This window comes from Sphaeramia orbicularis, chromosome 12 (genome assembly GCF_902148855.1).
Source record: "Sphaeramia orbicularis chromosome 12, fSphaOr1.1, whole genome shotgun sequence".
In the NCBI taxonomy this organism is placed as follows: domain Eukaryota; kingdom Metazoa; phylum Chordata; class Actinopteri; order Kurtiformes; family Apogonidae; genus Sphaeramia; species Sphaeramia orbicularis.
This window is the reverse complement of record NC_043968.1, coordinates 77877690-77901716: the sequence shown is the minus strand read 5'-3', so window position 1 is coordinate 77901716 and position 24027 is coordinate 77877690. Positions and strand designations below refer to the sequence as shown.

Sequence of the window (24027 nt, the reverse complement as noted above, 5' to 3'; positions counted from 1 at the left end):
AAATGTGGCAGTGGACGGATGTGACATGGTTGTTAAGGATCCCATCATACTGATGCTCGGCAGCCATGTCACCATTTCCACAAATGATCCCTGTGCAAAAACTAGGATCAGAATTATTTATTGTATAGTTTATCATCATACTAAATAGTAAATAACAATATAGAATTGTTATTTCTTTATAAAAATGCTTATTATTAGAAAACTGTTGGTTTAAAAAGTGACGTGTGACATTCTTCATGTATGTATTGGTGTAACATAAGCAGGATGGATCAGCACCATACTCCATATTGAACCTGTAAAAATAAAACGTGATATGTAGTATAGAATCTTGGGGAATCTAAACAAATAGAATATTTGTTTTTCAGGTAAAATATAACTTGGCCATTTGTGACATGAAAATATAGCACTAATTGTGATGAAATTGGACATTTTTCAGCTGAAAACAGTTCATATGACCATCAACATGTTGCAACAGAAGTGAAATCCTGTAAATTTGCAGAACTTGCATTTACCAACACAAAGTTCCTTTGGGGATTCACTTCTATTGATTTCTAATGTACAAAGACAGAAATAAGACCTCCAAGCAAATTTTAGCTGTTTTAATAAAGAAAAAGCAGAAAAAATCAAACAGTTTGTGTGGACTTCAACTGTTTTTTCCACTCGATATCCTTCTTGACAGCGTATGTGGACAAGGTTGAGTGCTCCTGTTTTTTCATGTGAGAATAGCGGCAGTGACAATTAAGCTGTAGTTGGTGAGTTGGAACAGCTTGATTGGACACAGGGGCTTATCCAGATTAGTCAAATGGGAAGTAGGCTACATGATTATTATTCCAACAGTAACTTCTGAACCAGACTCACAAACAAGTGTCTGACAGAAGACGTTATCTGCACCTACTTCTGCTACAGTAGGGCTGTTTGTGCCCCCATGAACCACTGTTGTGTAAACCCCTCCCTCTTCTTTTCTCTCCTCTTCTCTACTCTCCCATCAGCCCACCTCTTACATTGATTGTAGCAACAAACTCCAAGTGATTGGCTTAAAGCTCTCAAAATATATTACCCCTCCTCCTCCAAACTAAATATTTACCCTGCGTCTCATAGCAGCTTACAATAGTCATGTCTGCTCCCTGACCGCTGGAGCCGTACCTGTCTGAACGCCTTAAGAAGTTCGTAGTGACCCCTGCCCTAATCACCAACCTGCGCCGCTGACTCCAGCTCAGCCACAGGCCTGACCTTCAGTTGCTGCTGTTGCTCCTCCCTCCCCCTGTTGTAGCACCACTATTACTCACAGCCAGAGTATGCGGGCAGATCAATCACAATCAGTCTTGTACATGACCTTGATCTAGAGCTCAACCTAAAGAGAAACGATTGAAGATGACGCATCGTGTTCTTGAACTCTGACACCAGCTGATTGATCCTATGAATCGAGTCAAGGAGGTCTGTTTTAGCAGACTGCCGCACAGAGTAATTGCACGCTCCTTCCCTGACCAGAGGGGTCGATGCCAAAATTACCAGACTTCGTGGAAATGGTTGCCAGGTAATGTGCACTCTGTGATACTTTGTGCGTTGAGGTTGTGGGCCTTCCTTCCAAAACATCACCACGGAGACTGGAGGAATGTTATGATGTCATTGGTGGACTTGGATGTTTCGACTTCAAAGTTTGACCCCTGAGGAGGTGGTTTTGATAAACTGTTCTGTGGGGAGTGTTATTGTGAACTGACTGGACAAACTCGTACTTATTTTATGCTCGGGTTGGTTCAGTTAGGTGCTCGGCAAACACATGCAAAAAAAAAAAGTGCCGTCAAGTGATATGAGTTTTTCAGTAGGCTGGACTCTGACTTGGACACGTGTTAGCTAATGCATGTGGTTAATTTTTTGCAGTGGCACAGCAGTAGTGCTACAAATGAAAGCTGCAGTGTTTTAAGGTGTTTTTTAGGCCTGTAACAGTACACATACCAAACCGAACTGAAATTCGCCTGACTCTAGTTGCAAAAAAAAGGTCTTTCAATTGCAGTTTTGTGTGATATACCATTTGCGCTACGACCGAAAAACCACCTCTGGCCAGCACAAAAACTTTTAATCAAAAAATGAGATTTTTGGTGAAATTGGCATTTTTCCATTAGGTAAATTTTTATGCGCAAGTTCTATTTGCATAATTTGAGGGTCAATGGAAAAGCGACTAGTGATGGTTCTGGTCATGGTTTATATAATGTTTGGTTCATTCAAAACCTTAGTGAAACTGCATTTGAGACATAAAAATAAAACCAACTACAGAGTTGAGGGGAGGGGATGTCAAAAAGCATTTTTAATGACACTGATGATGTGAAATTTGAAAGTAAAAATCAGGATCTAGAAACATGTCAACATATTTCGCTCTCTAGTAGGGGTGTGTAATGGCAAGAATCTGGCGATACGATACAAATCACAATACTAGGATCACGATACGATATATCACGATATATCATGATACTGTAAAAAGGCAAATTTTTTTGTTTTTGTTTTTCTTTTTTTTTTAATGATTATTTCTTTGAAGAATTGAATTACACCAGAAATATGCACAAATACTAAACCCATTTTTATTTGATCACAACATGATCTAATGCTATACCACATCATTTTCCTGTGTTGAAGCTTGAATTATGTTTTACAGACGGTATAGTTTAAGATTCTGTTCAAATGTTCATTTTCTATTAGTTCAGAACCAACATCATAACATTATTTTTGTGCAATCCCAACAAAGGAACTAACATTATTTAATAAAAGAGTGTTAAATAATAATAAATAAAATACAAGCAAAACAAAAAAGCAAAAATGAACCTAAACAATATCTGCATTTGAATAAATACCTAAAAATATCGATGCGGTACTTTTTAATATCGATACAGTATTGTGAAATGAAATATCACGATATATTGCAGAACCGATATTTTCTTACACTCCTACTCTCTAATAGGTGCTCATTAGTTTCCAGTGAAAAGGTGATGTGTGATGAAGCAACTGAACCGTACCTGAACAGCAACAAACAGCACACTTACAATTTCAGAAGTCAGAGATAATACACATTTATTTAATCCCTTGGGGAAGTTCTGGTGTTCAGTAGCTCTGGACATGTTCATCAAAGCTAAAACACAATCCAATAGCAAATAGTGTGTGGTGCATTCCTGCATGTTCTAGAGATGGGTTCAAAGCAGAGGTTGAATATCAGTGTGTGGTAAAAAAAAAAAAGTACTATATGCTGACAATAAAGAATCTTAATAAAATGAATAATAGTAAACAGTCCTTATTGCATAATCCAGTGTATGGGGGGAGGGTGACGCAGGCAGAGCCAGTAAACACAGCAGAATAATGGGAGCTGAAGAACTGCAGGAGTTGGACAGAAAAATTATAGATCAGTGGAACGTTGCCTTTGGTCTGACATTTGATAGGTAGTTAAAGGCAAAGCTCCAAAACATGTTGATTTCTGCTTCCAAGTGAATGAATAATAAATAAATATGTTTTTTGTGTGTTGGTTCAGACCAGAGGCTTCACGTGGCTCAACTTTATTTTGGATTTTGTTGTCTTTGGGTTTTATCCCGATTCTAGATAAAATAAAATAACAGTCAAGGCTAATTCTCCTGGTTTCACATAAATATTACCCATGTAAAGGGACCATGAGAGCCTGTTAGTCCAGTCAGTGTGAGTCTGTCCTGTTTTATTGTATCTACGTAACTCTGTCTGTCCAGTATTATACAACCACAGACCGTCACAGCTCCACTCCAGTCAAATATGTCTTTCACCTGATAACCAGCTGGACTACGTAGTTATTTATGAACCAGTTTGGCCCATCCATAGAATGTATATAAACTGGATCTGTTATCTCCCTCTGTGTATATCTGAAGTCTGACTGTCCCAGAAGGTTCCATGTGGATGTGTGACACATTTTAGAGCCAGAGGAGAGACACAGGCACAGCATGTTATCTGTCACTCTGTGTGTGTGTGTGTGTGTGTCTCTCTCCCTCTCTCTCTCTCTCTCTCTCTTTCTCTTTCTCTCTCAATCAAAAAAGGCTTTATTGGCGCTACAAACAGACGTTTATTGCCAAAGCAAATTGTACATTCCAAGGTGCAATGTGCTAAGAATACGAATTTAAGAAGAATATTAATATTAAAATAAAGATAAGGCATTTAAAATACAACAGTCTCTATCTATCTATCTATCTATCTATCTATCTATCTATCTATCTATCTATCTATCTATCTATCTATCTATCTACAGGGTGAGGAAGCAAAATTTACAATGAACATTTAGTTGTTTTTTCTCAGCAGGCACTACGTCAATTGTTTTGAAACCAAACATATATTGATGTCATAATCATACCTAACACTGTTATCCATACCTTTTCAGAAACATTTGCCCATATGAGTAATCAGGAAAGCAAACGTCAAAGATTGTGTGATTTGCTGAATGCACTCGTCACACCAAAGGAGATTTCAAAAATAGTTGGAGTGTCCATACAGACTGTTTATAATGGAAAGAAGAGAATGACTATGAGCAAAACTATTAGGAGAAAGTCTGGAAGATACTATTAAAGAAGAATGGGAGAAGTTGTCACCTGAATATTAGAGGAACACTTGCACAAGTTTCAGGAAGCGTGTGAAGGCAGTTATTGAGAAAGAAGGAGGACACATAGAATAAAAACATTTTCTATTATGTCAATTTTCTTGTGGCAAATAAATTCTCATGACTTTCAATAAACTAATTGGTCATACACTGTCTTTCAATCCCTGCCTCAAAATATTGTACATTTTGCTTCCCCACCCTGTATCTATCTATCTATCTATCTATCTATCTATCTATCTATCTATCTATCTATCTATCTATCTATCTATCTATCTATCTATCTATCTATCTATCTATCTATCTATCTATCTATCTATCTATCTATCTATCTATCTATCTATCTTATCTATCTATCTATCTATCTTATCTATCTATCTATCTATCTATCTAATCTATCTATCTATCTATCTACACTACCGGTCAAAAGTTTTACAACTCCCCAATTTTTCCAGTTTTTTATTGAAATTCAAGCAGTTCTAGTCCAATGAACAGCTTGAAATGGTACAAAGGTAAGCGGTAAACTGTCAGGTAAAAAAAAAAAAAAAAAAAAGGTAAGGTTAAACAAAACTAAAAAATAATGTACATTTCAGAATTATACAAAAAGGCGAACAAGAAATGGGTTAACAACTTAAAGCAGTTCTGCAGCAATGGAGGTTGATCAAGCCTAGAAAGTTGGTGCTACCAGTTCCTCTAGGTGTCCCAACGTTTGTGAATTCCTTCCAACCCCCTGTGTCTGCAGAAAAGTAGTGTTGGAACACACTTTGGTACCATACCGTTGGGAGCTTTATTTGAACAGTATTGTACTGCAGAAAGTGGTGTGTTACTATAAAAATGGAAAAGAGGAAAAGGCAATTAACGATAGAAGAGAGACAGAGCGTCATAACACAGAAAAATGTAGGTGTGTCCTACAGAGAAATGGCCAAGAAAGTCCAGGTATCAGTAAGTCCAGTTTCCTTCACCATCCAAAGGCACTCAGAAACTGGGCTGGGAAATGCTGACAGGAAGAGGTCTGGCAGAGTTTTCTGAGCTTGGGCTCCGTCACAGTGCTCAGGTATTCTGCCACAGTGTTTGTTTATTGCCAGATTACATTCTAATGAACTTTGGTTTGTGGTTGATTCTTTCCAATGTGACAGAGAATTTTCTTTGTTTTCTCTCTCTCTCTCTCTCTCTCTCTCTCTCTCTCGCTCTCTTTCTTTCTCTCTCTCTCTCTCTCTCTCTCTCTCTCTCTCTCTCTCTCCCTCCCCTGCACCTTATGAAGAAGACAAGACATTTAAAATCAGCATATCCTGCCATTGTGCTTTTTCTCCATTGAACACTTGTCTGAGCTACAGTGAAATGATGTGATTAAAAGAGCACCACTGTTTCCCTCAACAGTATTTATACAAGTAAATGGACACAATAATGATGATTATCTTAAATATTCATTCAATATGTTTTTCAGCCTTGGGGTCAGGACCCCATGTGGGGTCGCCTGGAATTCAAATGGGGTCACCTGAAATATCTAGTAACTGATAAAAAAAAAAAAAAAACAAAAACAACAACTTACTAAGAAAAAATATATGGTGAACTGAGAGACAACCACAATACATAAAAGATCTGACAAACTCTGAGTGTGAAACTGAAGCACTGTGGTACTGTTTATCTGTCAAATGTTCGTTGTGGTCAGTTTCAGATGCTGCAGCTCTTTCATAATTCATAGTTTGAATTATTGTTTGTTCAGTAATAATTGTCAGCCTTGTAAATCCAAGCTGGACTGACTGTACATATCCTGACCAAGGAAAATCTAATTCTCCCTTTGGGCAGTAATCTACACCTGGCTTTACTGCTTCCGTCCATAATAATATACATTATATAGATAAAATGTCCTCTAAAATTAACATTTATTTGCAACATAGTATAGCAAACTATTACATGATCAAAAACAAATTTAATTTTTAGTAAAAAAAAAAAAAGTCTGAGTTTTGAATGTCTGGGGTCGCTAGAAATTTGTGATGTTAAAATGCGGTCACGAGCCAAAAAAGGTTGGGAACCACTGCAGTAATGTGATAATTATAATTGTGACATCATATTGTAGATTATGGATTATCCCAAATGGTAATAGCACTGTTATATGTAAGTGATTTATCCCCATCTACAGTGACATACATGTATCTATAATGTCATTACAGACTTTCTTTATATGGTGTCAGGAAGTGCTTTTCATAAAACAATGCAATAGCTTTCAACAACATGTAGAAGACACAGCATAGAAAGAATCCTCCTTTATTTGCACATTTGTAGCTCAGAAGTACAATAGAGTAATGGATACTCAGTGCAGTTGATCCTCCTCTTACACACACACAGCTTCACTATCACCACTTGTTGATTTCCATGAAAGATCAGAGCAGCTGTTCAGGACTGTGGTTCGGCCACTTAATCCTCCAAACGTAACAGAGGTCAGATAGATGTGAAATCTGACTGTGCAGTAGTCAGTGTTTCAGGTGTGTGGTTGGGAAAGTCTGGAGGCTGGCAGAGACGTGCAGTGTTTACATAATGTTATCCAGACGGTGGTTGGGAAGAGCTGGTCCTGTGGTAGATGGTTATCGCAGCCCGCTAAGGACGAAACCCAACGCTGGGCTTCTTCAGCTATTCATCGACTCCTGCTGCTCAGTGTGTGTAGATGTGGATTTTATGGCCTCAATTACATGTGGATAAAGCGGTGTAGACAGTATATGCCTACGTCTGCTACGCTGCCTGGATTTAACAAAGCGAATAGGTCGGAGCCTCATATTCAGGGTTGGCACAGTGCTTGAAATCCTTGAAAATGCTTGAATTTCAATGTTGTGTTTTCAAGGTCTGGAAAATGCTTGAAAGTGATTGCGATTATAACTCTGTGATGTGAGTTATTTATTTTTAATTTTAACTCGAGCCAAAGCTACTTATTAAAGAGGTAATACATTAAGAAAAATAAAACTTTATGTCAAAACAGAACATTAGTGGGTGTCCTCAGGTCGACTCCAGCTACAGTTTTATTTTAACCCTTTCATGCATGAATTATGAGAACCTTAGTCAAGTTTTTTTTTTTTTTTCTGGAGTGTTTTTATACCTCCTTAGCCATAAAAAAAAAATTGCGATTGAGTTTTTTTTTTTCATGGAGTTACAAAAATGTCCATGCATTTAATTTTTTAAGTAAAGAAATATGTATTTAAAACCCAATATCAGAAAGTAAAATGAAAACAATGAAATAAAAACATTTTAAGGCTGCTAATTTGATGTTTTCTCACATTTTACCATACTCTAATGCTAGTTATTACCTCATATAATATGAAAAAAACAACTCTTTTTGTCCAACAAGTAACAACTGATTTACACTTAAACATGTTACTGCAGATCAGTTTTATCAAGAACAGCAAAGTTATAGTAATAGTATGAATTGCAGTGTATTATGGGACGTTGCATACATGTCCACTGTGTTGGCTCATATGGAACTAAAATAACAAAACCTATGAATATACAAGAGAACAGCTGGAGAATAACTGTCCACCGTAGTGACCACAATGCATGAAAGGGTTCATCTTTGTCTCTTTGGTGCCAGTGTGTCTGAAGAACGCCAAGTGACTTCCCTTTTTTCGGATAAAACTGTGTGTTCTCCTTTAATTTCTAAACTTTTTGCTATTATGAGACATATTTTAGATCTTTATACATAAATGTACATCATTGTGATAAAACGTGAAAAAAATAATCATGAGTTTATGTATTCATGTAAAAATGGATTTTACCCCAGTGGTGAGGAGCTGTGCTGGAAAAGTTTGAAAATGACTATTGAAAGTGCTTGAATTTGACCTTGAAAATGCGTATTGGATAATGAATGCATGGGTGATTATCTTTCAGCTGGCAATAAGTTATTGAACCCCAACTGATGCAGTGAGGAGCTTCTCATTTCTTTAACAACCATGTCGAATTATGAAAGAGTGGTTCAGGGAGTATGAGACACCATTTTCACACATGCATTAGCCACCGCAGAGTCCAGACCTGAACCGCAGAGTCCAGACCTGAACCGCAGAGTCCAGACCCGAACTGCAGAGTCCAGACCCGAACCCCAGAGTCCAGACCCGACCCACAGAGTCCAGACCTGAACCATAGAGTCCAGAACTGAACCGAACTGCAGAGTCCAGACCCGAACCCCAGAGTCCAGACCCGAACCCCAGAGTCCAGACCCGAACCCCAGAGTCCAGACCGGAACCCCAGAGTCCAGACCCGAACTGCAGAGTCCAGACCCGACCCACAGAGTCCAGACCCGACCCACAGAGTCCAGACCTGACCCACAGAGTCCAGACCTGAACCATAGAGTCCAGACCTGAACTGCAGAGTCCAGACCTGAACCGCAGAGTCCAGACCCGAACCCCAGAGTCCAGACCTGAACCACAGAGTCCAGACCTGAACCACAGAGTCCAGACCTGAACCATAGAGTCCAGAACTGAACCGAACTGCAGAGTCCACACCTGAACCACAGAGTCCAGACCAGAACCACAGAGTAAAGACCTGAACCACAGAGTCCAGACCCGACCCACAGAGTCCAGACCTGAACCACAGAGTCCAGACCTGAACCGAATCCAGGGTCCAGACCCTAACCACAGAGTCCAGACCCAAAGCACAGAGTCCACACCTGAACCCCAGAGTCCAGACCCGAACCGCACAGTCCACACCTGAACCCCAGAGTCCAGACCCGAACCGCAGAGTCCAGACCCGAACCCCAGAGTCGAGACTTGAACCCCATAGTGAGTCTTTGTGCTGGTTCAGGCTTTACTCTCATTAAAACCAGATCTTGGTGAAAAATGAATGCAACACTGGGTGGAAATAAATCTTGTGACACTGCAGATGCTTATTGAAACAAAGCCACAGTGAATGTGTGATGTAATCAAAGCTAAAGGCAGTCCAACCAAATATTAGAGTATGTGTCACTTTATTTTTTTGGGAGGGGGGGCTTTTCATTTGGCCAGGGCAGTGTATATGACTGTGGCTGTGAAAAAGAAGAGCTTCAAGGGGATGTCACAGGGTGTGAGTGAAGTTTCAGACGGTGCATGTGATTCCAGTTTCACAAGCGGGTGTGTAGATTATCACAGGAAGCTAACACCATGGCATCTACCAAAGCCAGCCAACATCAGGATGGTAAATAAACACTTAAGCTTTCACAACAGCAGTATACCATCTAGAAATAGCAGGAGTGGGTGTATGTTTGCAATAGGCAGCTCCAACAACCACTACCTACCTATAAAAGGCACTACCTTTGAAGTGTTCAAGTTCCTGTGTGGTGACCAGTGGGCTTATTTTGTATTTATGCTGTAAGTTGGTGTAAATATGAATCTTTTTATCATTGTCTCTTAGGATTATGCATTTTCAGTATGCCCCTTTTGTCCTAGGGTTAACAGATCATATACAACATGCTTATGATGTTGCGTACTGTGTGTTTTTATGCGTGTACAAAGTACCAGGTGTCCCACTTTGTGTGGAAATGCACTCAAATCCACTAGTCCCCATGATGTCCCACATAGTGAAACCATGTCCCACATTTAGACATTGAAGAGAAAGCATGAGTTCAAGCAGATTAAAGTCAGGTTTACATCCAAAGCTAGTCCATTTTTAGTAGATTTTTTTGTCTTTTTATGAAAGGGAATTTCTGCTTATTTCCAAGTAAAATTAATACAAGATATGAGACAATGATCTACCACAGGATTCAGATCAGGGGCTGATTTTTGTCTGTTTTTCTATTTTGTTTTTGATTTGATTCGGTGCATATTTTGTTCATTGTGATTGCACGTTGTGAACGTCAAATCACAATGAACGAAATCAGTTCAATTTTGATCCTTACTACATTTTCTTATTCTTTGTATTGTCAGCAGCAGCAGGAGAAAATGCATGTCTTGTCATGTGAAGCAGATCTGAAGAGACAAAATGCCCTTCTGGGATTTCCATCGATGGCACTGTGCTTATTTTATCAGTTATAAAGACCTATCCAAATGTAAATAGCTGTAAGCATCAACACTATCATGTCAATATGGGGGAAAAATGGTTGGACAGAAAGAGAAATAAAAAAGGTTGAACATGAACTCTTAACTATTCTTACCACTTAACCTGAAAAAAAAAATAGACTGTTTTGTCGATAAACAGGTTGTAAAAATAGCAAACTTGTCTTAAATTTGTGCTGTTTTTCCCTTGAAAGTTGCATAAAGAATATTTAATCACCTTTTCTTTTAACAGGGCATTTATCACATATTAATGTATTTGTGGTGCGGTTTATTCCCTTTCTACAACTCTCTAAATGACTCTTCTCCTAACCTCCAAACCTGCTTCAGTTCTGCTGTACTTTTCTTTCCATCACCCCTGTTCATGCTGTTCCACTGAGCTTTGTTCACTTGACCACTATAGAACATATAAGACAAGCTAATCCTATAGCAGCGGCTCATCAGCACGCCCTTCTGTTCATAGTCCTCTTACTCCACCCATTCATGCGCTAACAACACAATTAGTCTGCATGCAAAACCATGAAATCTGCGTGTGAATTTGCAGTTGTTTGAGTCAAAGTGCATACTCTGCTGCTGTTGAAGTCCTTCTCTGCTCAGGCAGCCTGTGACGTCGCTGTTCCCCACCAGCTGAATCATTTCAAAATTAAGTCTTTTATATTAAACTGAACTCCTGACTTTTATTGCTCAACCAAGTCAATTTCAATGCAGCAAATAAAAGAAGATAATCTAAGATTACAAGAAAAATTGAGGGGTTTAAAATATGAATAATATGATTATGGGAAACAGACAGTTCTCCTTGGGGAAACTGTAGAGGCCAAGAGGCCCCGGGCTCAAAGGAAGAGTCTGTGTTATCTTCAGTTCAAGGTAACAGCGTTATCTGTCTGGTCCCAGTTAATAACTTCCCTTCATTTACTTAGAAAGTGAAGTACGGCCTCATTTTCTCCATGTATTATGAGGACACATTGCTCATTCACCTCAAGCTCCACTCTCTCGCCTGCTCTTATCCCTCTCTCTTGCATTTGGCCAGTATTTCACTATCTTATCTGTCTTCCACACTCTGTGCACACTTCCAATTTCTTATCCAACTTATGAAGTGAAAAGCTTGCATTGCCGCAATTCTCTTTTCACTGATTTATTTGCATTCCGTTTGGAATTAATGAAAATATAGCTGTATAAACCCAGGTTATGTTTGTTTGAGTTTGAGTATGCCCACTTCCCAGACTGTTGCTTCACCAAGTCTAGTAATGATCCATCTTTCTAATCTGGCTCCACACAGCTCAGGTAAAACTGAGCCTGGGTTTCTGAGAAGGCAGTGACAAGACAAGACAGAGGAAGGGAAGGCAGTGTGCAGAGCTGAAACAGATAAACCCAGTTTATCGGGTTGAAGGAAATGCCATAATTTCCATTCAAGATAAGCAAATCGCAGAGGTGTGTTGTCAGTGCATTCGACTATCTGTGACAAATGATAACTCAAAGTGATAACGGAACATGGAAGTAGTTTGGTGTGTTAAGGTGTACAAGACAGTGGTGAGAGCAGCCATGTTGTATGGGTTAGCACATATTCACACCTACTTAGTTTGGTCCGTTTAAAATGGACCAGAGTTTATTTCCTTGGAAAGTCCGGACTTTTTTTTAAGTGTGAATACAAACATGCGAACTCTCAATCAAACCAAACAAACTGACCTATAAGAGGTGGTCTCGGTCCATTTCCAAACAGACTCTAGGCTGGTTCACTTCTGGTGTGAATAGAACCGGCCTCGAGCTGAAACAAACCAACGAACCATGCGCCTTTTTGTGCTTGACAAGCCACCGTAGGCGTCTGACTACAAGAAGCCATCGAGCAGCACAGCTTCACCGATGCAGAATGACACGAAAAACATTGACAAACTGACTCCGAATGAGCTGTTCTGGACAGTTAACATTATTTTCGTAAATTTGTGTCTGCAAAAATAGATTACATATTCCAAAAATGATAACTGTACGTAGGACCTTCATGTTTGTTTTCAACACCCGCCGTCTCTGATTGACCCCACCCTTGACTTTTCTGTGCAATGCCAGTGCAGTTTGTCACGTGTGCGCTTCTGTATACACATTTTGGTCCATTAGCAAAAAGTGCAATGAGAATTCGATCCCAACCAAATGAAAAAATAAAGTCTGCATTCGATCCGAACCTATTAAGCGGACCAAAGGACTGTCCAAGTGTGGATCCAGCCTTAGAGACAGTGGCACTGAGGAACAGACAGGAAGCAGAGCTGGAGGAGCTGAGGTTCAGATGCTGAGGTTCAGTGTAGGGGTGTAAGAAAATATCGGTTCTGCGATATATCGCGATATTTCATTTTCACAATACTAATACAATACTACGATATTAAAAAGTACTGTATCGATATTTTTAGGTATTTATTCAAATGCAGATATTGTGGAGGTTCATTTTTGTTTTTGTTTTTTGTTTATATTTTATTTATTATTATTTAACAATCTTTTATTACATAATGTCAAAAATAATGTTATGATGTTAGTTATGAACTAATAAAATATGAACATTTGAACAGGATCTTAATCTGTAATGTCTGTAAAATATAATTTAAGTTTTAACACAGGAACATTTTGTGATATAACATTAGATCCTGTTCTGATCAAATAAAAATGTGTTTAGTATTTGTGCATATTTCTGGTTTAATTCAATTCTTCGAGGAAATAGTCATTTTTAAAAAATGAAACAAACAAAAAATTGCCTTTTTAACAATATCATGATATATCGTATCGTGATCCTAGTATTATGATTTGTATCGTATCGGCAGATTCTTGCCAATACACACCCCTAGTTCTGTGTGGGAGGGACCAGGATGGATGGGATCAGGGATGAGGACATCAGAGGAACAACACATGGTAGATGTTTGGGAGAAAAAGTCAGAGGCCAGACTTATCTGTTTGGACATGTACAGAGGAGGGATCGTGAATATATTGGTAGAAGGATGAGGAGCCTGGAACTGCACAGTAGGAGGTCTAGAGGAAGACCCTAAGACCAGATGTATGGATGTAGTGAAAGAGGACATGAAGGTAGTTGGTGTGAGAGGATAGGGTTAAATGGAGGAAGATGATTCACTGTGGGGACCGCTGACGGGAACAGCCCAAAGGAAAAGGAGAAGACGTAGTTTGGTGTGTTACTATTTTAAAAATGAGGCAAGGATATTTCAGTTACCTGAGGCAACATGAACTGAAATGTGTTATTTTCTGAAAGAGTTATTAAAAAAAAAAAAAAACATTGGGGATCTTTCTGCAGCAAAGTCTTTACTTATTTCAATAAAGGAAGTGCAATTTGACATCATTTTGATATGAAATAATCATACCTTTGTACAGAAGTTTGGAAAACAATGCAGGAAAAAAAGTGCAGATTCAAAAAGCTCTAGTTGTGTATTTTCCACATTGACCACATCAGTTTGTCTCTGGGTGTTGCACCTAAGGTTTAGAATGCCTGCCTTAGAATATCTGTTTGATTCATAACATGCCTTTTGTTAGAATTATTCAAATTATTTGGAGCAAACAGTGTGTAGATCAGAGGTTCCCAACCTTTTTTGGCTCATGACCCCATTTTAATATCACAAATTTCTGGCAACCCCAGATATTCCAAACAGACACTTTTTTTTTTGTTGCTAAAATTAGGGATGCACCGATACCGATACAAGTATCAGGTGTCAGCTCCGATACTCAGCGTGTGTACTTGTATTCGTACTCGTAAAAGTAATCCGATACAAATGCACCGATACCACTTAAAGCCGTGTGACCTTCACAGTTCAGTGCAGCAGGTACGCAGCAGTGGAATAATGTGTGGGGAGTGTGAAAAGTGTGGAGATTTTTCAAAATAAATGAAAAATAAAAGTAACGCTGACTGCAAGTAACGTTATAGGCACAGACGGATACGGACACAGCATTCTGTCCGTCCTCTGCGTACATTCCATCCGTTTTCCTGGTGCTGGCGGATGCGTACCCAGACGGAGAATACTACCAGGAGTACTGAGCAGTGCGGACCGCCACCAGCGGAAGTGAAAACGAAACTTATCACTTATTTCTCTTTTCTCTACCTGATGAAGCTAAACTTTTAAACCTTACTAGCAAAAACGCTACGATGTTGGTATCACATTATTATTGCCTCTGTCGTCTCCATGTTTGTTATTACTGACTTTCTTCTTGTAATTAAACCTTACTCTTCTTCGTGGTATTTGTCCAGTATGGTTAATTCAGAGCAGCGCCCCCTGGTGGATTAATTGAGAAACACTCATTCCAATACATTAAATGTCAATAGCAGCACTTTGTTCCAGTCAGACTAATGACAACGACAATAAAGCACATTTACAAAAGGAACTAAGAACTGGAATGGGATTATTAAGTACTCGTATCGGTTCTTGGCATCAGCAAGTACTCGTACTCGGTCTGGAAAAAAGTGGTATCAGTGCATCCCTAGCTAAAATTATTTTGTTTTTGATTATGTAATAGTTTGCTATACTATGTTGCAAATAGGGATAATCCATAATCTACAATATGATGTCACAATTATAAATATTACATTACTGCAGTTGTTCCCAACCTTTTTTGGCTCGTGACCCCATTTTAAGATCACAAATTTCTAGCGACCCCAGACATTCAAAACTGAGACTTTTTTTTTTATTTTTTTTTTTTACTAAAAATTTAATTTGTTTTTGATCATGTAATAGTTTGCTATACTATGTTGCAAATAAATGTTAATTTTAGTAGACATTTAATCTATATAATGTATATTATTATGGACGGAGGCAGAAAAGCCAGGTGTAGATTACTGCACAAAGGGAGAATTAGACTTTCCTTGGTCAAGATATGTACAGTCAGTCCAGCTTGGATTTACAAGGCTGACAATTAATACTGAACAAATAATAACTCAAACTATGAATTATGAAAGAGCTGCAGCATCTGAAACCGACCACAATGAACATTTGACAGATAAACAGAACCACAGTGCTGCAGTTTCAGCTTCACAGTTTGTCAGGTCTTTTGTGGATTGTGATTGTCTCTGTCAACTCAACATATATTTTTTATCCGTATGTTTGGGTTTTTTTTAATCAATTACTAGAAATTTCAGGTGACCCCATTTGAATTCCAGGCGACCCCACATGGGGTCCCGACCCCAGGGTTGAAAAACACTGGCGTAGACTTTATTGTTGGTCTTTTATGTCTGTACTTTGGCTCTGGGCATGCTCACTTAGATCCACTGTGTACTCCTAGTGCTTTTTGTGTTCTTCCAGAGTGTGTACATGTGAGAAAGATAGTAAGAATTATGTGTCTGTGTGAGTGGAAAGGGTGAAAGTGGGAGGAGTTGGAGTCTGTCCAAGCTGAAGCTGTAGACCTCTGCACTACAGTTGTACGCTCCAAAGTCAGAGGGAGCACTGAAAAAAGTACACGGAATGGCAGACTGCTCTAACAGCTGCTTGTATGTGATGTTCGTTTGCTTCTGTTTGCAGAGGAACACAGCTGACACTGATTAGGAATATGTTGGATGACTTTAGACTTGAGTGCAGGGTAATTTGTCATTGTTTCAAATACATTCTAACCCCAGATTCACCTAAAACATTTGAAATATTTTACTTTACTTCACAAATAGCTCAAATTAAATTCACCCTTAAGCCTTTGTAGCCCGTCTGTGTTCACCGCTTTACAATGACCTTCGACTTAAATGTCACTCAGCCAGCTTGGTTTTCAGCCATACATGCTGATCAACTGTGTTTAACAGCCAAGTTAGGCAACATTAGATTCTCATATACAGTAACATGGAGAGGAAATAGTTACAAGGGCAGAAGTGTAGACATGATTAGAATGAAGAAGAGTTTGATTAGGTCAGAGTTTGAAAGGTTGCCTGGATAAAATACTTGTCAGGTTGTAATATCCAACATTAGAGCTTCTTCTGTTTTTCCGTTGAGGAGGGTGGAGGGTCACATGAGCACCATCTGAACCGTTACCTGTGTTTTCCAGTCACCTTGAAAAAGCCCTGGTGCCATAACATTATAATGTACGATATTTCTGTTTCATATGTTTTATTGAAGTGTATACAAGAGAAACAAAGGCACACTAATGTCAACATTAACCGTGTTTGTATACACCATCAGATTTAGACTTGCATATTTTTGAGAACAAATAACAGTGAAACCCGACAAATAATACAATGAAAAGAATACTATGACATAGTTTGTATAAAATAATTAAACTGGTCACATAAACAAGAAAAGGACTTGGAGAGTGCAGACCTCCGCCAAGACAGATCTGCTCCCCACGATCACCACCAAAATGTAATCATTTCTTCCTTGTGCCACTATCAACATTTCCTGAAAATTTCATGAAAACCCGTTCATAACTTTTTGTGTTATCTTGCTAACAAACACGTACGCACACATGCAAACACACAAAGCAAAGTGATCACAATACCTCCTGGCAGAGGTAATAAAAATAAATAAATAAAATGGAAAATAAAAATAAATAAATGAAAAATAAAAATAAAGAAAAGAAAAAAAGAATTTACTTTGTGTCAAAAAAATCCATGAACGGTTGCTATTTATTGTAGAATTTGTTCAAGTTTCCCCATTTTGAATATCTAATTTTCTCTGCTTTTAAAAAGGACATAACCTTGTTAATCCATCGTGTGTTGGAAGGGGCTGTTGTGGATTTCCAATTAAGGAGGTGGCATTTACCGATTTTGGTGGTAAAAGCTATTACTTCCAATTCTTTAGTAGAGTATCGGGTAAACTCTGAAGAAGACGATGACCAAAAATACCAATGTGTGCTGAAGTGTCAGTAGTTTTTGAAAATACCTTGGACATGGAGTTGAAATGAATTAGCCAAAAATTTGTCAGGTATAATGTATGATATTTAAAGTAACTTACACTTTCAAATTGTGGTTCTTCAAAGTCTTAATTGTACTTTGATGACATTAGGTTTTTCGACTCTGTACGGCTGCTCCCAGGTCTCTATTGCAAAAGAGGTTTCTAATCTCAATGGGACTTCCTGGTTAAATAAAGGTAAATAAAATAAATAAATAAAAAAGATAGTTTAGCTTTTTAGGTTTAGTTGTAGCTTCGTCAACCCAAGGATTGCACATGTTTGTCACGTTTCTGTGGCTTCTCATCCGTACAACATACTCATGTTTACCCCAGTCTGTTCAATTCAATTTCAGTTCAGTTTTATTTGTACAGCCCTATATCACAACAAGGTCACCTCACATGGCTTTACAGAGTTAGTTGGATATAAAAGCAAACAACAGTCAAATAAACAGTAGATGAAGGGAATGAATTAATGTCCTGGCAAAGAAAAACTCCAAAAACCCAGTGGGAAAAGAGAAACCTGAGAGAGAACCGCAGTGAAGGACAGATCCACTCCCATGGACGGACAGACTGTAGATGAACCAGGACTGATGGACGTCCATTTACGGATGTAGTTCCAGTCTGTAAAGATGCAGTAGGGTGGGGGGTGGGGGGCTTCTAAATGTTGTTTTCTGTATTCTCCATAACGTACCCCAGTTTAACTTTTGCTAAACCCTCTTTCCCTAAAGTCCACATCTTTCATATTCCACACTCATAGTTTGACTTGCTGTCATTCTTTAAAAACAAAAAAAAAAAATCTTTGTGTGAGCTCAAGCCAAGAGAGCCCGGAGGTTTTTCAGCAGACAATTGCTTTATGGTCTGGATAGAGTTTTGGTACAAATTTACTTCATTGTTCACAATTTTAACTGACAAATTCTGTTTAAACTATACTTTAAAAATACCATCTTAAACTATCTCAGTTGAAGATGGAACAGTTTTTGGCTCTGGTATGTTTCAGAGGCTTGAGTTATTTTGTGTATTGATTCGTGTGACACCTACTTAAAACTGCTGATGTTACTCTGACTGAACAGTCCGACGTGTTAGATGATAGCTAATATTACTAAAAAAGTGGCAATATTAGCCCAAGGCAACAGTTAAGAGTGGTCTGCTGCGCATTAAAGGGTGGTAAAGTGAGAGTAAAAGCAATATTATTATTCTATTTCAGGTAGAAGCAAAGAAAAAAAAATCTAAATAGCATCTTTCTGATGGGCACCTCGGTTTGCCAAGGTAAACCTCTGTGGTTTGTAGTCTTTATAAAGAGTATGTGAATGGCACAGCGTTTCAGAAGTTTAGTTTAATATGTTGGCTAATGGAGGAAATGGAAACCATGTGGTGTTTTAAGGACATGGAGGCATTTTTATTCCAGCAGAGTTTAAGCTCTGCTACTGAAGTAAAGGAATGGGACGTTTCTAAATGTAGTGAGTACAACTGCAGATTTGAAGAAGTCTTTAATATTGATGGCAAGTAATGACCACAGCAGCATGTTTATGGAAACTACTGAGAGCGCCAAGAGTAAGGATTAATGAAGAATTCTGTCCAGTTTGTTTCTGTATTGTCCTTTGAGACTTGTTTGTGATTAATATCATCAGAATATAAATGGATAATTTCTATTTTTGTCTGCTGCACATACTGTATCTATTAATAGACATAAACATGCCACTGGGTTTCAAGCTCACAGCTTCATTTTCATACTCAGACCTTCTACGTAGAATAATGAAGTGGCTTTTATTTCATCACCACTGCTGGTTTACTGTGTAAGGTTCATACTTGCTCAAAGCTTCGGTTCATATATGCAGTTCACTTTATTTAGTCTTCCTTTAGGTTTTAATAGTCTTAAACGTCCTCTAACACACTGTTTTAATATATCTGTTCTACAGAAGACATGGTACTGCATGTGTTATTTTCATGTACAGGGTGGGGAAGCAAAATTTACAATATTTTGAGGCAGGGATTGAAAGACAGTGTATGACCAATTAGTTTATTGAAAGTCATGAGAATTTATTTGCCACAAGAAAATTTACATAATAGAAAATGTTTTTATTCTATGTGTCCTCCTTCTTTCTCAATAACTGCCTTCACACGCTTCCTGAAACTTGCGCAAGTGTTCCTCAAATATTCGGGTGACAACTTCTCCCATTCTTCTTTAATAGTATCTTCCAGACTTTCTCGTAATAGTTTTGCTCATAGTCATTCTCTTCTTTACATTATAAACAGTCTTTATGGACACTCCAACTATTTTTGAAATCTCCTTTGGTGTGACAAGTGCATTCAGCAAATCACACACTCTTTGACGTTTGCTTTCCTGATTACTCATTTGGGCAAAAGTTTCTAAAAAGGTATGGATAATAGTGTTAGGTATGATTATGACATCAATATATGTTTGGTTTCAAAACAATTGACGTAGTGCCTGCTGAGAAAAAACAACTAAATGTTCATTGTAAATTTTGCTTCCCCACCCTGTACATCAAGGCCCAATCATCAATCCCAATTCACCCCTTGGCTCCTCTCCCTTACCCATACCCCTCCATTTTGCGTGTTCACATGAAAAGGTAGGGGTGTCCCAATTCTCGATGAGTTAGAGGGGAGGGGCTAAGGGGGAGGGCTGTTTGACCCTCCAAATGGAGATTTTCCAGGACCACACTACAAACACAGGGGTCTGAGAAATTTCCCATAATTCTGTTCGAATCATCGATCAGATGGAGGTAAACACAGCGAAAAAGAGCAGCAGTGACGAAAGAAACACACAAATGGACAGATTTTCTTCGTAAACAACTTAATCATTTGATCGTCGGTTTAATGCTGTTTCAATGTGTTGTAGATCACAGTTTTGTGGTTTGTGGTTGATAGACGCTAAAAGATGACCAAAGCCCATGGAACAGAGACGGTTGCAGCTGCTGACGACATGGAGAATTCTGTCACAAACAAATATGTTGCATCTGTTCATAGCGGCATCGATGACTGATGTTGACGTAACAGGTCTGGAAGGGTTGGACCATTTCAGAGAGGAATGATTACACCACTACCCCTTACAACAGAGTTTCAAGGGGTAGTGCCAAGTACAAGGGCCAAGGGGGAGGGGCCAAGGGGTGAATTCAGATTGGGCCCAAGTCAGTTTTTGTTCGTGGCCTGATATCACACATCACAAACTTGCCTTACAAGTTTTGCAGTATAGTATTCCAAAAATGTACCAACTTAATAATTTTTTACTCCACTGACTCTTTACGAAGTTTTTAATGACTTTCTGTTACAAATGAACTCAACTTTGACTCTTTAAGAACAGCCCTTGGTACGAGCATAGCGTGTAGATGTATCCTCTCAGATTACTGGATGGGAAACAGTTGTGGAGACTTTGGCTCTGTTATTGTGTAGTTAAAACTATACTTGTATATCAGAACACAATGTATTTTCTACGTTAATTCTACATCAAACGTTTCAGCTTTGAAATTTGGTGTACCTCAGAGCTCTGCACTTGAGCCTCTCACTTTCTCTCTTTAAATTTCACCTCTGGGTTTTGTTATTGGTGGAATTTCAACTGACATGCCAATGATAATCAGCTCTGTTTTTATAGAAATAACGTGCCTCTTTTCAGATCATTAAGTTACATGTGCTTTATTAATCACACTTCAACTAAGTTCAACTAAATCTATGAAAATATGACAAAACTTAACAACAGTTGTATTTATTAATTGAATACTCACCAAATAAAAAGGTAACAGACTGGATAAATTTTTTTCTGGAATTTCAACATGTTCTTTCATTAATATTCGTAAATGTTTTGTTATTATATTAGCACTAAGATTCTTACTTATTAAGGTAAAACGTGTCCCATCATCACAATTATAAATGAACCATTTTGAAGCGTACAGATTGTATTTTCCATGGATAAGGGAATAAGCTTGTTTGGTACAGATCCCAGTTAAAAAATAGGAAATAATTTTATTCTGTTTTGTTTTTGTTTTTTGTTTTTTCATGAAAATGAGAGACAAAAATGACTTACTAAAATCATCACACTGACTGATGAATTTTCCTTGCTTTAAATTTTTTGTGTTATCATACACTTCAGCATTGAGTAATGCTCATCCTTTTATTATTCTTAGGTTCACACAAAGTTCCACTGTCGACAAGCCCACACCCCCGGCTCAGACACCTCCTGTGTCACATTTTCCTATGATGGAATGACGCTGGCATCACGTGGAGGTGAGATTAAGACTTAAGCAATCCACTAAACCAACAAGCACCAACTACACGTGAACATTTATGGAGGTAATCAGGTTTATAATTCAACAAATATTATGAAGTGAACAATATCTGATTTGCCTTTTCTCTCCCTTTGCTTTTTTTTGTTTGTTTTTTTTAGGTGATGACACTCTAAAAACGTGGGATATTCGTAACTTTAAGAAGCCTGTGAATATGGCAGCTGGACTGACCAACTACTTTTCTGTGTGAGAATCTGTAACTGCCTCATGTCTGCTTTTGTTTTTTGATGGAATTATGTTCATTTATTTATTTTTACCTCTGCCAAGGAACGGCAGAGGTTATGTTTTCATCAGGGTTTGTCTGTCTGTTAGCAAGATACGAATGGATTTTGATTAAATTTTCAGGAAATGTTGATACTGGCACAAGGACCAAATGATAAAATTTTGGTATTGACCGGGGGTGGGGGACTGATCTGCCTTGGCGGAGGTCTGTGCTCTCCAAGTGCTTTTCTAGTTATTTATTTATTTATTTGCACATCACAAACAACAGGAAAAAAAAAATTCATGCAAGTAACACCATTGTGCAGGAGAGGATAGAAGCCAGAAAAGGCTTATATAAATACCTCCCTGGAAATAAACAATACACAGACAAAAAAAAAGAATAAAAATGTGATTTAACTGAAATAATAATCAAAAGTAAAAAAAAAACTACAAATCAAATTACATAAAGCCTTACATTTAAATTTTAAATTATGTGTGCTTTGCTAGCTCATGACATGTTTTTGTGACTTCCTTTTAGGACCGACTGCTGTTTCAGCCCAGATGATAAGCTCCTTGTAACAGGAACCTCCGTGAAGAAAGACGAGGGAAACGGAAAGCTGGTTTTCTTTGACCGAGCGTCCTTCCAGAGGGTCTATGAAATAGAAGTCACTAATGCAGTAAGTCCTGTCTCCACAACCACAGCGGCTTTCACTGTTTTATTTTTACTGGTTATGAGACATTGGTTACAAACTGAAACGAAACAATGAGACAGCGGAAAAAAAAGAGTGAATGGATCCACAACGGAACATAATGAAGCCAGTGTACCTTTAGTTTCCCCTCAGTGTCTGTAGTCTGTGCTCAGAGAACTACAGCCTTTTAAACAACACGTCTGTGGTTATGGAAGATCAGCTTTTTCCTAGAATTGGAAATGTATTTGATTTTAGCTTCAGATGATATATTGAACATGACTGTGACCTTTCGGAGCATATCCTGCTGTCCTCAAAGGTTATTGTGTATCATAGGCATTCTAATTTGACATTTTTAAAAGCTTGTTTTGGATGAACCCATGCTTTTAAGACCACCACAGGATGTCAGGGAAACGGAACTATTCAGTCACTAGTCTCTGTCATGGCTTATTATGTTGTAATGGTGAAGAAGACCTACCACAAGTGTCATTTAAAGAAGTTATGTCCCAATCTAGATTTTTTCGCTTCCAATTTTTGTTAGGATTAATTTTACCGATACTTCTTACAATGAAATTTTGATTTAACTTTGGAGTCATTATTTATAGGTTATTATTCTATTATTTTACTGTAGATCACAGTTGGGCTGAATGTGGAACCTGAACTAAAACAACTATGACACCTTTGACTCTTAACCTGTTTAACCCTGACCATATTTTCAGGGGAAAAACGCCTAAAAAGACATACCCAAAGTAAATGAAGAATTATTTCACAATAATAAGGTTCATATGGATGTTCTTGGTGTGTAAGGACATTTAGAGACCTCACAGAATCTATTCCCATTGTCTAAAATATTGTATCTATAACTATGCCTGAGTAAACTGTAACAAACTAAAAGAGAAATTAGAATTTTTTATCCTCACCTGGTTTTTTTTGGCTGGATTGACGATGATATGCATAAATTAATTGTTCGTGTCGGAGATTTTTAACAGCGTATATTTCACCCCACAAAGATTAAAAATCATGTTTGAACATTAAAGTTTGCACTAAAATACACTTTTGATGTACTTTTATTAACATTAGGGTCTAAACTTGGAGCAAAAGTTGAAAAAACCATCCATTGTCCTGATTTATTATATTTTTATAGTAGATGAATATTAATATAATTTTTTAAGCCCGCGGGTGGGCCGATAGGGCTAAAGGGGTTATTAATAACTTTAGTATATTTTTTGCACTTTCCAAATTCATACTGTGGGACAAATTAGAACCTTTAATGGGCCACTTTTGGCTCGCGGGCCGTATGTTTACCACTGCTGTAGAGCATCTATGGACAGGTCCATCCAAATATTATATGGGGGTGCGTTCTGCGCACATCAGCAGGTTATTCACGGGTCAAGTTGGGGTGGGTCAAAA

The 24027-nt window shown here is 38.1% G+C and overlaps 1 protein-coding gene across 1 annotated transcript in view; it reads left to right on the top strand.

Annotated features, from left to right (window-relative positions):
- Window positions 1–24027, top strand: part of wdr70 (WD repeat domain 70) — a 115434-nt gene that overhangs the window by 54250 nt on the left and 37157 nt on the right. The window contains exons 11-13 of the mRNA XM_030149186.1: window positions 21572–21671; window positions 21832–21916; window positions 22470–22608. Coding sequence (XP_030005046.1) covers window positions 21572–21671; window positions 21832–21916; window positions 22470–22608 — 324 coding nt within the window. The remainder of the gene's footprint in view (window positions 1–21571; window positions 21672–21831; window positions 21917–22469; window positions 22609–24027) is intronic.